This window comes from Narcine bancroftii, chromosome 1 (assembly GCF_036971445.1).
Source record: "Narcine bancroftii isolate sNarBan1 chromosome 1, sNarBan1.hap1, whole genome shotgun sequence".
NCBI classification, from domain to species: domain Eukaryota; kingdom Metazoa; phylum Chordata; class Chondrichthyes; order Torpediniformes; family Narcinidae; genus Narcine; species Narcine bancroftii.
This window is the reverse complement of record NC_091469.1, coordinates 106,473,664-106,490,186: the sequence shown is the minus strand read 5'-3', so window position 1 is coordinate 106,490,186 and position 16,523 is coordinate 106,473,664. Positions and strand designations below refer to the sequence as shown.

Here is a 16,523-nt window from a genome sequence, read left to right as displayed (position 1 = left end):
AGTCCATAACTCTTTGTCCTATCCTGTCTGTATCCAAGGATGACTTATGGGCTGCCTTCCGAAGAATTAATCTGAAAAAAGCATCTGGTCCTGATGGAGTGCCTGGTTGAATATTGAAAATCTCTACTGATCAACTTACCAATGCATTCACAGATATCTTCATCATCTCACTCTGGCAGGGTGTGGTACCTATCTGTTTCAAACAGACATCAATTCCTAGTGTCCAAGAAGAACATAGCAACCTGCCTTAATGACTATCGACAAGTAGCACCAGTGATGAAGTGTTTTGAAAGGCTGCTGTTGAAGCAAATCAGCTCCTGTTTGAGCAGCAATATTGATCCATTCCAATTCATCTATTATAGCAACAGGTCTATGCTGGATGCCATCTCACTGGCTCTACACCAATCCCTGGAATACCTAGATCGCAAAGTTGCATTCATCAAGATTCTCTTTGTCAACTACAGTTTTGCATTTAATACCATCATCCCTTCAAAATTGATCAGCAAACTCCACAACCTGGGATTCAACACCCTACTGGGTAATTGGATCCTTGATTTCCTCACATACAGACCACAATGAGTGAGGATTGGTAAGAACATCTCTTCCACAATCTGCGTCAGTAACAGAACACCACAGGGCTGCATTCTTAGCCCCTTGCTCTACTCATTTTACACCGATGACTGTGTGGTTCACTACAACAATAACACCAGCTACAAATTACGATTCCATGGTAGTGGGTTGTATGAACAAGGCAATGCGTCAGCGTACAGGAGGGAGATTTAAAACTTGGCTGAAAGGTGCACCAACAGCAACCTTGGTCTCAGTGTCACCAAAACCAAGGAGCTGATTGTTGACTTCAGGAAGGGAAAACCAGAAGTATATGATCCAGTGATCATTTGAAGATCAGAGGTGGAGAGGGTGGCATTCACTATTTCGGAGGATCTTTCATGGACCCAACACACCAATGGCATTATGAAAAAAAGCACAACAGATCTCTACTTCCTCAGGAGCTTGCTGAGATTTGGTATGACAGCAGAAACCCTGGCAAATTTCAACAGATGCATGGTGGAAAGTGTGCTGCATTGTGGTCTGGCATGGGAACACTAATACCCCTGAGCGGAAATCCCACCAAAAAGTAGTGGACACAGCCCAGGACATCACAGAAAAAACCCTCTCCTTCATCGATAACATCTACAGGGAACACTGCTGTTGGTGAGCATCAGCAATCATCAAGGATCCACACCACCCAGCACATGCTCTGCTCTTGCTGCTATCATCAGGAGAGAGGTCTAGGTGCCACAAGACTCACACCACCAGGTTCAGGAACAGCTGCTACTCCTCCACTGTCAGACTCCTCAACGACAAACTCAATCAGGGAGTCATTTAAGGACTCTTACTTTTGTACTTTATGGATTTTTAAAAATAGTGTGGTCACTTTGTTTACATTTGTTATCTGTTTACAGTTCTTTATTTGTTTTCATGTGTATGTTGTGTACAATTTTTTCTTGAACTACCAATAAGTGGTAATTCTGGCTCACCGCAGGAAAAAGAATCTCAGGGTTAGATGTGATGCCATGCATGCACTCTGACAATAAATCTAAATCTGTGGTTTTCTTCCTGTCCTGTGCATTGGCACCTCCATACCAGACAGTGAGGCAACTGGTCAGAATGATCTCCACAGTTCACCTGGAGAAATTTGCAAGTCTTTGCTGGACATACTAAATCTCCTCAAACACCTCACAAAATATAGCCACTGGTGAGCCTTTTTCATGATTGCATCAACATGGAGACCACAGGATAGATCTTAAGACGTGCATGTCAATGTCTTCATTTATTGTTATGCGGTTATAATGGTGAGTAATGCTCCACATGTTAACGTGCACCTTATTTCTTTTTAGGGACAGATTCAACAGCTATTGTTTGTTATGGGCAAGCCAAGTGCAGCCAAAGAGCATTGCATGCGTTACAATCAAACCTGTAAGGCAATGGTCGAAGATGAGCCCATCTTCCATGGAGTTGACTTCCATGAAGACAACTATTTTGTCTCACTACAGTCAAAGGTAAATATTCACAAGAAGTGATGACAAAGTGATAATGTTTCTAAAATTTTTCTGGAGTTAAATATGATTAATGAATAAAATTATAATGAGCTAATTGATACCTTACATCACACATGTCAAACTCAGGCCCGCGAGCTAAATTTGGCCCGTGATATAATTATATTTGGCCCGCAAGATCATATCAAATATGTATTAGAGCTGGCCCGCTGGCCGCCGCGCCAGTGTGGCGCATGCACAGCTAATACTACAAATCCCAGAATGCTTTGCAAATGCATTGGCGCCGGCCCCTCAGCCCGCTAATCGCCCCCATCTCCTCTCTTTACTTTCATTGGCATCTGCCACTTGTCGCCTAACTCACATGTAATAAACCCCTTACGAGAAATGGCCAAACGAAAGACAGAAAACAGGACCTTTCAAGACAGGTGGGAGGCAAACTCTGACCTCAGAGTTTGATGAACTTGCATCTAAGAAGAGATGCCAAGTATCTGGTTTAGACCCAGGTGCATCAGAGTAAATCACAGTGTAGCAAGCTAAGCTTGGATTCATATTTTCTTTGGTTAACTTTGGACTGTTCATAGTTGAAAGATTAGATTTTCATTGAAGCAAGTTGTTATTTTTTTGACTTGTTGGCTTGTGAAAAAAAAAACATTTAAAAGGAGCTTCAAGGCTATCGAGAAATATTATTTATTGAATATTTTATTTCTCATTTGTTAATGCTTCTTCTGGAAAGAGTTTAACCAAAACTATTTATTTTAATAAGAAAAAGTTTAAGATTACATATATTGAAAGAAGAGAAAACATGCAGATGTTGTTGCAAATTTTCAATAAATATTTAGTTTGGCCCACGACTTAGTCCAAGTTTTTAATTTTGGCCCTCTGTGAATTTGAGTTTGACACCCCTGCCTTACATTTATAATTTTAGTATAAGTATACCTAAACCTTTCTCCCATTTTGATCTAGATATATGTAAATCCAACTTAGGCATTTTATTCTGTAATAAAGCATACATCTCAGTTATAAAATCCTTCTTACTACTCTCATTAAGTAAAATTTCAAACTTAGACTGTCTGGGTAACCGTAAAGTACGTACAAAATTATCCAACAATAAAGCTTTAATTTGGTAATACAAAAAAAAATTGAAAATATATCATATTTCTCTTTCATTCTTTGAAAAGAAATAAAATATCGTGCTTCATAATAATCTTGCACAAACTTAATACCTTTTTGATCCCATAACTTCAAAGCTGATTATTAAGTGTAATAGAGAAGCTTATTTTGATACAAAGGAGTTTTGCCTGAAATCTTACCTTGTATACCTATAACTTAAAAAAAATTCAATTTGCATCAAAACATATACAGTATTGATCCATTACATAAAAATTATAAAAATTATGACACAAAATAATACAAATTTTATATATTTTATCCCCCCACCCACCACCTCCCTCTCCAAAAAAGTAGGAAAAAAAGATAAGAAAAAACCTGTCTAATAAACCTATATCTTTTAATTAATTAATTGTAGTTTACTTAACAGTCAAACCATAATTAATTAGGGGAGTTGAATGGGGGCATGGTGGACACGACAGGTAAAGTTGCAGCAATAAAATCCATGTAGGGTTTTAAAATCTTATCAAATTTTCCTGTTTGATTTCATAAACTATACATTATTCTCTCTCTAATCGTATTTAATTTAATAACTCAATTCAACCTCTATTCAACCCCACAATATCACCAGATTTCCATGTTACAGCTACAGATTTATTTGCTATTGTAATTATTTTGATAAATATCTAACTTCAATTGGGAAAAATCTCCCAATAAAGATGCTCTGGAATCCTTTCAAATTTGCGTCTTCAAAAATCATCCAAATAAAATACTTATATACTTCCAAAACTTGTCTACTTTTTCACATTGCCAGACTGCATGCAGGAAAGATCCTACTTCTTTATTACATCGAAAACATTGATCAGAACAATTCAAATAAAGTCCATGCAATTTGCATGGAGCATAATATAATTGATGTAAAAAAATTAAATTGTACCATTTGATATCTAACATTAATTGTATTAGTTACACTTCTATACTTTTACCATACTTCATTTTGAATCTAGATTTGAATTTAAATAAATAATTTTTCTGAATAGTCTCTTGTAATTTGATATACATATTAGTAATGAATCTTTCAATAAACATATCCATTAATAAATATTCAAATGGACTTTGTTCTGGTAATTTAAAATTTCTCCCTAATTTTCTTTTTAAATATGATTTAAGTTGATAATAAGAAAAAATACTATTATGTGGTACATTATACTTAAAATTGATCAAAAGTAAAAAAAAAACAGATCCCAAAAAACAATCCCTTTTTTTATTCCACAATTGTACCAAACATCAAAAACGATTTTTAACCGTAAAAGGGATCAAAGGATTTTGATTTAATATCATTTTAGCCAACTGATAATTCTTCTTTCTACAGATACTCCATCCCATACTTTAAGTATATGCTTCAAAATTGGTGGATCTAATTTTCCTTTTAATAACCTCTCATGCCATTTATATAAAATGTGTTTCGAATTACTTTCTTCTATTTTACTCATTTCAATTTGCACCCATGCAATCTTTTCAAGGTCTGATAACAAGACAACAAAAATCTAAGTTGAGCCCCTTTATAATTTTTAAAAAATTAGCCAATCAAAGTCCCCCTTGATCAAATTTCCATGATAATTTTTCCAATGCCATCTGAGGCATTTTATCCCTAAACTAAATCTTCTTTCGCTTTTATTTAATTCCTGAAAAAACATTATTGGTACAAAAATTGGTAAGGATTGAAAAAGATATTGTATCCTAGGAAAGATATTCATCTTCACACAATTAATCCTTCCTATTAAATAAATTGGCAAATCTTTCCATCTTAATAAATCTTTAATTTTACTCAAGAAAGATATGTTGTTTAATTTAAATAAATTATTTAAAATCTTATCAACATTAATTCCTAAATATTTAATTAGACCATTCTGCCATTTAAATTTTGTAATTGTTTTTTCTTTTTTTCCCCAAACTTTATTTATTTAAAAATTATTGGTAAACATACAAAATACACTTCACAGCAAAATTTATATAAATATATATATGAAAATAAAAAGAAAGAAAAAAAAACAACCCCTACCTCCCACCCCTTCAGCCACTCTCTTAAGGAGAGCCAAAGGAATATATAAAGGAATAAAATAAATCAAAGTACTTCTAAATGCATATATTCAAAATATAATGAGCACTTATTAACAAAAAAGGAATAATTATCATGCAAAACATAAGTAATTTTATCCATAACAATACAAATTTTCATTTCATTATGCCATCGCAGTCTTATCCTTCCATGTACTTGCTATACATTTTCAAGCTATGGACAATGCTAAATATACAAATGAGATTTTAAATTTATCCAACCCCATTCCCTTTAAAGGAATCACATAACCCAGTAAAAAAACAGATGGATCTAATGGTAACTTGATCTTATACAATTTTTCCAAAATTGACTTAATTTCTTCCCAAAATGGTTGTAAATACATTCAAGACCAAACAGCATGTAAAAAAGTTCCAACACACGTACTACATCTAAAACAGGAATCTGAATTACTAAGGCCATATTTTTTCAATTTCTCAGGAGTTAAATATAACTGATGCAAAAAATTATAATTAACCATTCCATATCGTGCATTTGTCAATTTAGTAACACTATCATGACACATATCCATCCAATAATCTTCAGGAAAAACAAAAGTTAAATAATATTTCCATTTAAACTTAGATTTCTCCCATTCCGACTTATCCATATTAACTTGTAATACTTGATACGTAACAGAAATATAACCCTTTTTAGGCACAGAAGAAATCAAAGACTCAATCTCCGACAATACATGTAAAACAATCTCTCTACCAGACATTTTTTTCTACCAGTGACTGAAGTCTCTCTTCTCTTTGGCTTGGCTTCGCGGACGAAGATTTATGGAGGGGTAAAATGTCCACGTCAGCTGCAGGCTCGTTTGTGGCTGACAAGTCCGATGCGGGACAGGCAGACACGGTTGCAGGGGAAAATTGGTTGGTTGAGGTTGGGTGTTGGGTTTTTCCTCCTTTGTCTTTTGTCAGTGAGGTGGGCTCTGCGGTCTTCTTCAAAGGAGGTTGCTGCCCGCCGAACTGTGTGGCGCCAAGATGCACGGTTTGAGGCGATATCAGATCACTGGCGGTGGTCAATGTGGCAGGCACCAAGAGATTTCTTTAGGCAGTCCTTGTACCTCTTCTTTGGTGCACCTCTGACACGATGGCCAGTGGAGAGCTCACCATATAACACGATCTTGGGAAGGCAATGGTCCTCCATTCTGGAGACGTGACCTACCCAGCGCAGTTGGATCTTCAACAGCGTGGATTCGATGCTGTCGGCCTCTGCCATCTCCAGTACTTCGATGTTAGGGATGAAGTCGCTCCAATGAATGTTGAGGTTGGAGCGGAGACAATGCTGGTGGAAGCGTTCTAGGAGCCGTAGGTGATGCCGGTAGAGGACCCATGTTTCGGAGCCGAACAGGAGTGTGGGTATGACAACGGCTCTGTATACGCTTATCTTTGTGAAGTTTTTCAGTTGGTTGTTTTTCCAGACTCTTTTGTGTAGTCTTCCAAAGGCGCTATTTGCCTTGGCGAGTCTGTTGTCTATTTCGTTGTCGATCCTTGTATCCGATGAAATGGTGCAGCCGAGATAGGTAAACTGGTTGACCGTTTTGAGTTTTGTGTGCCCGAGGAGATGTGGGGGGACTGGTAGTCATGGTGGGGAGCTAGCTGATGGAGGACCTCAGTTTTCTTCAGACTGACTTCCAGGCCAAACATTTTGGCAGTTTCCACAAAACAGGACGTCAAGCGCTGAAGAGCTGGCTCTGCATGGGCAACTAAAGCGGCATTGTCTGCAAAGAGTAGTTCACGGACAAGTTGCTCTTGTGTCTTGGTGTGAGCTTGCAGGCGCCTCAGATTGAAGAGATTGCCATCCGTGCAGTACCGGATGTAAACAGCATCTTCATTGTTGAGGTCTTTCATGGCTTGGTTCAGCATCATGCTGAATAAAATTGAAAAGAGGGTTGGTGCGAGATTGCAGCCTTGCTTCACGCCATTGTCAATGGAGAAGGGTTCAGAGTGCTCATTGCTGTATTTGACCCGACCTTGTTGGTTTTCGTGCAGTTGGATAACCATGTTGAGGAACTTTGGGGGCATCCGAGGCACTCTAGTATTTACCAAAGCCCTTTCCTGCTCACGGTGTCGAAGGCTTTGGTGAGGTCGACAAAGGTGATGAGGAGTCCTTTGTTTTGTTCTCTGCACTTTTCTTGGAGCTGTCTGAGGGCAAAGACCATGTCAGTAGTTCCTCTGTTTACGCGAAAGCTGCACTGTAATTCTGGGAGAACATTCTCAGCGACACTAGGTATTATTCTATTTAGGAGAATCCTAGCGAAGATTTTCCCTGCAATGGAGAGCAGCGTGATTCCCCTGTAGTTTGAGCAGTCTGATTTCTCGCCTTTGTTTTTGTACAGGGTGATGATGATGGCATCACAAAGGTCCTGAGGCAATTTTCCTTGGTCCCAGCAAAGCTTGAAAAACTCATGCAGTTTGGCATGCAGAGTTTTGCCGCCAGCCTTCCAGACCTCTGGGGGGGATTCCATCCATACCTGCTGCTTTGCCACTTTTCAGTTGTTCAATTGCCTTGTATGTCTCTTCCCGGGTGAGGACCTCATCCAGCTCTAGCCTTAGGGGCTGTTGAGGGAGCTGGAGCAGGGCGGAATCTTGGACTGAGCTGTTGGCCCTGGCCTCGGTCGAGTGAGGCAGACGGAGGCCCCGGTCCTGGCAGTGACTGAAGTTGATAATAAACAAATAAAGAAGCTTCAGCAATATCAAAATGCTCTTTCAATTGAATAAAAGAAAGAAATTGACCTTCTACAAAACAATCCTGCAATACTTATATACCCTTAAAATCTCAATTCTTTAAATGACTATTAAACAATGAAAAAGGAATAAGTTGATTATTATATAATGGCGTTAAAATAGATAATTTAACTTTTGATCCTATAGTCTTATTATCTTTTGTCCGTAACATCAATAAATGTTTTAATATCGGCACATCATACTCCCGTAATAAATCTATATTCCACCGAAATATGAGTTGATGTACTGCAGTTTCAGAAATACATGCCATCTCAACTTTAGCCCAACTTGGAGATTGATCCAAATCCATTAAACCACAAATAAATTTAAGTTGGGCTGCTTTAAAATAATTCTGAATATGAGGTAATTACAATCCACCTAATGCATACATCCAAGTAAGCTTATTTTACGCTACCCTTGGTAATTTACCTTTCCATAAAAATTTCCTAGTAACTTTATTTAAATCCTGAAAAAAGTTCTTTGTAAGAAAACACGGTATTGATTGAAACAAATATTGAATACGTGAAAAAATATTCGTTATAATACAATTAACCTGGCCAATTAAAGTTAACAGAAGGTCTTTCCACTTAATTAAGTCTGCTTTTATCTTTTTCAATATAAAGATTGATACTCAGTATTTACAATTATTCTTAAATAATTAATTTTATCTGTCCATTTCAAATTAATAACATTTTTATAAACTGAATAATCTCCTTCACTTACTGGTAAAATTTCACTTTTATCCCAATTAACTTTATACCCAGATAATGATCCATACAAAATACACTTCACAACAAAATTTTTATATATATGAAAATTAAAAAGAAAGAAAAAACAACCCGTAAATGTGGCAAAGATTGTTCCGGATTTGTTAAGTATATCAAACATCATCTGCAAATAAATTAACTTTATACTCCTCATCCAAAATTCTCATCCTTTGTATCTGCTCATTTTGCCATATTAATTGAGCTAACAGTTCAATGACCAATGCAAATAGGGCTGGTGACAATGGACAGCCCAGTCGAGTAGAACGCGTTAATTTAAATAATGACAAAATCTGTCCATTTGTCACCACCCTAGCAGTCGGGTTTATATATAAAGCTTTAACCCAGCCAATAAAAAAGGGCCAAATTTAAACTTTTCCAAGACCTTAAATAAAAAAATTCCATTCGACCCTATCAAGAGCTTTTTCCGCATCAAGTGCAACCACCATTGAATGGTTGGGCTGCCGTTGGTAGGCATTGGTCAAACTAATTAGTCGAAGATTATTATCCAAAGCATCTCTATTTTTAATAAAACCTGTTTGATCTACATTTATAAATTTAGGTAAACATTTAGCAAGCCAATTTGCTAACAATTTAGCTATTATTTTATAGTCCACATTCAATAAAGAAATAGATCTCTACGAAGACACTTTTAATGGATCTCTATCTTTCTTTGGAATTACAGTAATTAAAGCACTAGAACAAGATTCTGGTAACTCATAATATTCAGTCACTTGTTGTAATACCTCCCCAAACACCGAAGATAAAACTTCATAAAAAACTTGATAAAATTCCACCGAAAACCCGTCATCTCCTGGTGACTTACCATTAGGCATTTCCATCATAGCGGTCTTAATTTCTAAATCTGTGAACGAAGCTTCCAAATCTATAATATCCTCTTCATCTAATGCTGGTAACTTTAATGTAGATAAAAAAGAATCAATAGATCCATTACCCTGTTTCCCCTCAGAAGTATATAATTTTTTATAAAATGAATAAAACTGTTCATTGATTTCCTGAGATTTATAGGTAACTATTGAATATTTTTTAACAACATTAATAACCCTTGAGGTTTGCTCCTTCTTTAACTGCCACGCAAGTACTTTATGCGCCTTCTCACCCCACTCATAATATCGTTGTTTGGTTCGATTAAGTAAACATTCAAATTGATGTCTGTAACAAATATCAAGCTAGTCAAAGCTATCTTCTGAACTTCTGTTACTCTCTTCTGAAATTCCTTCTCCAATTCATCAATCTGCCTTTCTAATTTAATACTTTCAGCCATATTTGTCCTCTTAAATAAGCCTTTAACGCATCCCATAATACAAATGTACATTGAACAGAGTTAACATTTTCCGTTAAGAAAAAATCAATCTGTTTCTTAATAAAAGCAACAAACTCAGGTTTTTTCAACAACCTTGTATTAAACCTCCATCTATAAGATGGACGTAACACCTCCGAACTTGCATAGAGAAAAAATAATAAAGAATGATCAAATATTACTCTACTTTTATAATCTTCCTGCAATATCTTTGCCTGTAAATTTGCCGATATTAAAAAAAAATCTATTCTAGAAAAGGAATCATGCGTAGAAGAATAAGAAGAAAAATTTTTCTCTATAGGGTTAATCTTTCTCCAAATATCTACCAAATTTAAGTATTTAATTAAAGCCCCTACTTGTATCGCCATCTTTGATTTTCTAATACCTTTTGGGGATTTATCCATTAATGGATCCAAAACGCAATTAAAATCTCCCCCAACTAGAATATTTTCATTAGCTTGACTTAATAACAAAAAAGCATCTGAAATATGATAAATTCTTATGAACTAAAATCGCTACACCTTTTGCTTTAGAGTTAAATGAAGAAAAAAAACATGACCAACCCAATCCCTTTTCAATTTCAAATGTTATTTTTCAGTCAAATGTGTTTCTTGTAAAAAAGCAATATCAATTTTAATTTTCTTAATATAAGCTAAAACTCGCTTTTGCTTAATTGGATTATTTAATCCTTGAACATTAAAAGTTGCAAATTTCAAACTAGACATTTAATAAACTAATAATATAAACACATAATATAAAAAAATGCTCTCCTATTAATAAACAAAATCTACTCTCCCTCCCCTAATGTTACAAAAAAGTTAATATGAAAAGGAATACAATTCCCCCGCCAAACAAAACACCCAAAGGTAGTAATTCCCTAAAAAACTGGGTGTGGAACACCTCATCAGTGGCAGATGACTATCAAAGATATCAATGCCATCCACCTCCCCCCAGCCAGAAATACAATATATATAATAATGAAATTCAACATCATTAATATATTCAGCCCTGGGAATCCAGTCCCAGAGATTGATTCGAACCTTCAACCACGTCGGGGCACCGCCGCTCGGGCCCCCACACACATTCTAACAGATCCCGAACCCTGGAAGAACCGCGCATGCCCGGCAGAGTGAGGGGTTGTGCAGGGGCAGTTTCCAGCACCTTCCTGCGCGTCCCCGACTCCCCCGATGGCAGCACAGGCCCAAAGATTCCTTGTTCCATCAGATCGGCCGTGCGTCCGACTTCACAAATGTGTGGATTGTCGGTCGATTTCTTCAACAAGCCAGTGCCATCTTACGGGGAGAAGACGGGCGCCGGCGTAATATTCAACCTGGCTGGTGTTCTCTGTGGCTTGGAGGCTCCCGACGGCAGATCCGTGGTTCCAGCTGGACAGATAGGCCTCAGTTCTTAAACACTTTTAAAAAGTTTTTTTTTTCTGTAGTTGAACCTTAGATTTTTTAATATTAGCCGCCATTATAGACAACTAATGTACTTAGAAGCAGAAATAAAACATTTATATATTTAGATTAAAGTTTAAAAAGGGGTGTTTAAAAAAATTGGCTGGGGAGGATTAAAACCACATGTCTGCCCTCTACGCCATCTTGCCACGCCCTCCCATTTTGTAATTTTCTTAATTGAACATGGTCCATCTTGATCATTGGCATCACTTCACTTTTATCAATATTTACTTTGTAACCTGATACTAACCCATACTCCGCCAATCGATCATTTACTTTTTGTAATGAACTTTGACGGTTTGTAAGAGATAGCATTACATCATCTGCAAAAAGACTAATTGTATGTTCTTTATCATGTATCTTAAAGCCCTAAATCTCATTCTCACTTCTGACCACTTGGCTAAAGGTTCTATAGCTAATGCAAATAAAAAAGGAAGATAATGGACATCCTTGTCTAGATGATCTTTCCAACAAAAAGGATTTTGATATTTGCCTATTTGCAATCACCTTTGCCTTTGGAGCATTATATAATGCTCTTATCCAATTTATAAAATTTGCCTGAATTCCAAAATCTTTCAGTACTTTAAATAAATAATCCAATTCTAATCCATCAAATGCCTTTTCTGCATCTGAAGCTAAAGCCACTGATGGTATTTTTCTTTTCTGAACCATATCTATTAAACTTAAAATCTAACAATACTATCCGCTGATCTTCTATTTTTAATAAAACCTGTTTGGTCCATATTAATCAATTTAGGTAAATATTTAGCTATTAGTTTGGACAAAATTTTATGATCAGTATTCAATAATGAAATTGATCTATATGAAGATGGAAGCAAAGGGTCCTTCCCTTTTTTTGGAATAACTGTTATTTACACAGTTTTAAACAACCTAGGTAAGTCCCAAAGATCTTTCATTTGATCAAACAGCCCAAAAAATACTAGAATTAATAACTCTTTAAATTCTTTATAAAACTCTAGAGAGAAACCATCCTCCCCTGGAGACTTATTGTTTGGTAAAAACATCAATATATCATATAATTCTGATTGTTAATTCTGTCTTCTCTTCTTTGCTTACCTGTGGTAAAGTAATTTTGGACAAATATTCATCTATTTTATCCCCAACCTTCAAAGATTCCGATTTATATAATTTCTTGTAGAATTTTATAAACACATGATTAATACCTTGTGTTTTATAAGTAAGATGATCTGAATATTCTTTTACAGCTACTATTGTTCTTGATACTTAAACATAGAAACATAGAAGATAGGAGCAAGATAGGTCATTCGACCCTCCGAGCCTGCTCCGCCATTCAATGAGATCATGGCTGATCTTAAAGTTCAGTACCCCGTACTCACCTTCTCTCCGTAACCTTTAATACCCTTATACTGAAGAAATATATCTAATTCCCTCTTAAATATATTTAATGAACCTGCCTCTACTGCCCTCTGTGGCAATGAATTCCACAGATTCACCACCCTCTGGGTAAAGAAATTCCTCCTCATCTCGGTCCTAAATGGTTTGCCTATTATCCTCAAACCATGGCCCCGGGTTCTGGATTTTCCCATCATTGGAAACATCCCATCTGCATCCATTCTGTCCAGACCTGCCAGAATTTTATATGTCTCTATGAGATCCCCTCTCAATCTTCTAAACTCCAGGGAGAACAATCCCAATTTGCACAATCTTTCCTCATAAGTCATTCCTGCCATTCCAGGTATCAGCCTGGTGAATCGCCTCTGCACTCCCTCCATTGCAAGAACATCCTTCCTTAGATAAGGTGACCAAAACTGCACACAATACTCCAGGTGGGGTCTCACCAAAGCCCTGTACAGCTGCAGTAAGGTATCCTTGTTCCTATACTCAAACCCTCTTGATATGAAGGCCAACATACCATTTGCCTTTTTAACCACCTGCTGTACCTGCATGCTCGCCTTCAGAGATTGATGTACAAGTACCCCTAGGTCTCTCTGCACTTCCCCATCTCTTAATCTATTGCCATTCAAATAGTAATCTGCCCTCCGGTTTGTATTACCAAAGTGGACAACCTCACATTTATCCATATTGTAGTGCATTTGCCATGTATCTGCCCAGTCCCTCAATTTATCCAAATCACACTGGAGGTTCCTGATCCCCTCTTCCATGCACACAACCCCTCCTAGCTTAGTGTCATCTGCAAATTTGGAGATATTACATCCAATCCCCGCATCCAGATCATTAATGTAAATTGTGAACAGCTGGGGTCCCAGTACAGATCCCTGTGGCACCCCACTGGTCACCGCCTGCCACTCAGAAAATGAGCCATTTATCCCAACTCTCTGTCTTCTACCTGCCAGCCAGTTCTCAATCCACATCAATACTTTACCCCCAATCCCATGAGCCTTGATTTTGGAAGCCAGTCGTTTATGCGGGACCTTATCGAAGGCCTTTTGGAAATCCAGGTACACCACATCCACTGGCTCTCCCCCATCTATTTTACCTGTCACCATCTCAAAGAATTCCAATAGATTTGTCAAGCATGATTTACCTTTTGTAAATCCATGTTGACTCCATTCGATCCCTTCTCTGCTAGTCATATGCGCCGCTATTACATCCTTAATAATGGATTCCATCATTTTGCCCACTACTGATGTAAGGCTCACCGGCCGATAATTCCCCGCTTTTTCTCTACCCCCCTTTTTAAATAGTGGGGTAACATTAGCTACCCTCCAATCCATGGGTACTGATCCTGAGTCTATCGAGTTCTGGAAAATAATTCTTAAAGCATCTGCTATCTGAATGGCCACTTCCTTGAGTACCCTAGGATGTAGATTATCAGGCCCTTGGGATTTATCTGCCTTCAATTCCATCAATTTCCCCAAGACCATGTCCTTAGAGATACTGATTTCTTTCAGTTCCTCCCTTGCATTAGTCTCTATGTTTCCCAACATCCTTGGGAGGTTATTTGTATCCTCTCTTGTAAAAACAGAACTAAAGTAAGAATTTAATTGGTCTGCCATTTCCTTATTCCCCATTATATATTCCCCTTATTCAGTCTTCAATTGCCATGATAAAATTTTATGTGCTCTATCTTCCAATTCATAATATTTTTGTTGGGTTTGTTTTATATCCCTCTCTACTCTATATGTTTGTATTGTATTAAACTTCAATTTCTTTAAATCAAACATTTTCCTTTTTTCATCATTCCCTAAATTTTGCAATTTTTTCCCATGCTTATTATTTCCTTTTCCAAAGAATTAACTTCAGATATATATTCTTTTTTAACCTTTGCCATATAACTTGTCCTCTAAAATAAGCCTTCAAAGAATCCCATATCACAAACTTATTAGTTACAAAATGTTCATTCAGGTCCTTAAAAAGTTTTATCTGTTGCCTTATAAAGTCAAAAAATCTTTCCTTTTCAGCAATGCTGCATTAAACCTCCATCTATAACCTATATTTTCCTCCTTCTCCTCCAGTAAAACTGACATAACTAAAGGTGAATGGACAGACAATATCTTTGCTTGATATTCAATACTATGAACTCTTGTCTGGAGTTGAGAGGCGATTATATCTATATAGGAATATGCATTATGCCTATAAAAATAAAATGAATAATCTCTAATATCAGGATGCACCTTCCTCCAACTGTCAACAAGTTCATTTCATTCATAAAAATTTTCACATCCTTTGTCACCTTACTTTTAACCATGATTCCTCTGTTCTATCCAACTTGAAATCAAAGGTAAAAGTAAAGTCTCCTACCATAATTACTTTCCCTTTTGCATTAGCTAACTGCATAAAAACATCTTGTATAAATTTTCCATCATCTACATTTGGTGCATATATATTCATCAAAGTCCAATATTCAAAATATATTTTGCAATTTACCATTACATTCCTCCCCATTTTATCAGTCATTACATCCAATATTTCCATTGGTAGACTTTTATTTATTAATATCGCTACTCTTCTTGCTTTAGAATTAAATGAAGAAGAGAATACCACCCCCTACCCAGTCTCTCTTTAATTTCATGATCTATTTCTGTTAAATGAGTTTCCTGTATAAAAGCCACATCCAATTTAGTTTTTTTCATATAGTTCAATAACCTTTTTCTCTTTATTAGATTCTGAATTCCATTAAAATTGATACTAATAAATGACAATTTCCTTGCCATTAGGCATCAAAATTAAAACCTATATCCCTCCAGCATACCCCTCCATCTCTCCATCCAACCCAAAACACCCCATATCATACCTTGCACCTATAAACACTCCAGGCTAAGAACCAAAAAAAAGATAAGAAAGGAAGATAAAAGAAGAAAGATATGGAAAAACCGTGTGATGTTAAGGTGCCTCTATCACCCTGATCTATATGGGATGCAAAACTTGTCACATTAGTGCCTATGATGGCATAGTGGTCAGCATCACATTACCCACTAACTCACTCAACACATCATACCATCACTTACTATAAGTTTATCAATAGACATTTTAACCCATTAATCTTATCCAGTATATTAGACCATGCACAATATAGGTTAAACCTTCCTCCCCTTTTTAACTCTCTCAAAACTCAATGTATTTTCAGTAACAGTAAAACCTCTCAATTATTTAATAAACCATTTGCTGATCTTTAGAAGGCAATGAATCGGCATATACCTTTGCTTCATTAGGCTCAGTAAAAAATCTATTCCTCCCACCTGGGATGAATACTTTCAAAGCAGCTGGATATCTCAAAACAAAGGCATAGCCTTTTTATCCCACACTACATCTTTAACCGGATTAAACTCCTTTCCCTCTTCAACAAATCAAAACTTATATATGGATTTTTAAAAAGTCTTATTTCTGTTACAAATCAAAGGTGATTGTCTTTCTTTAGATTGTTTTGCAGCTAGCTCCAATACCTTCTCTCTCACTTTATTTCAAAGGAATATGACAAGTATCGGATGGGACCTTTGGTCAGGCTGAGGTTTAGGTCTCAATGTCC

The 16,523-nt window shown here is 36.5% G+C and overlaps 1 protein-coding gene across 6 annotated transcripts in view; it reads left to right on the top strand.

Moving 5' to 3' along the window:
* Positions 1-16,523, top strand: part of LOC138762226 (collagen alpha-2(I) chain-like) — a 512,086-nt gene that overhangs the window by 186,830 nt on the left and 308,733 nt on the right. For all 6 annotated transcript variants that reach the window (XR_011356852.1, XM_069935862.1, XM_069935881.1 and 3 more), the window contains exon 5: positions 1,899-2,060. Coding sequence is in view for 5 of the 6 variants with exons in the window: in XM_069935862.1 (XP_069791963.1) it covers positions 1,899-2,060 (162 nt within the window). In the remaining variant the exon portion in view is untranslated. The remainder of the gene's footprint in view (positions 1-1,898; positions 2,061-16,523) is intronic.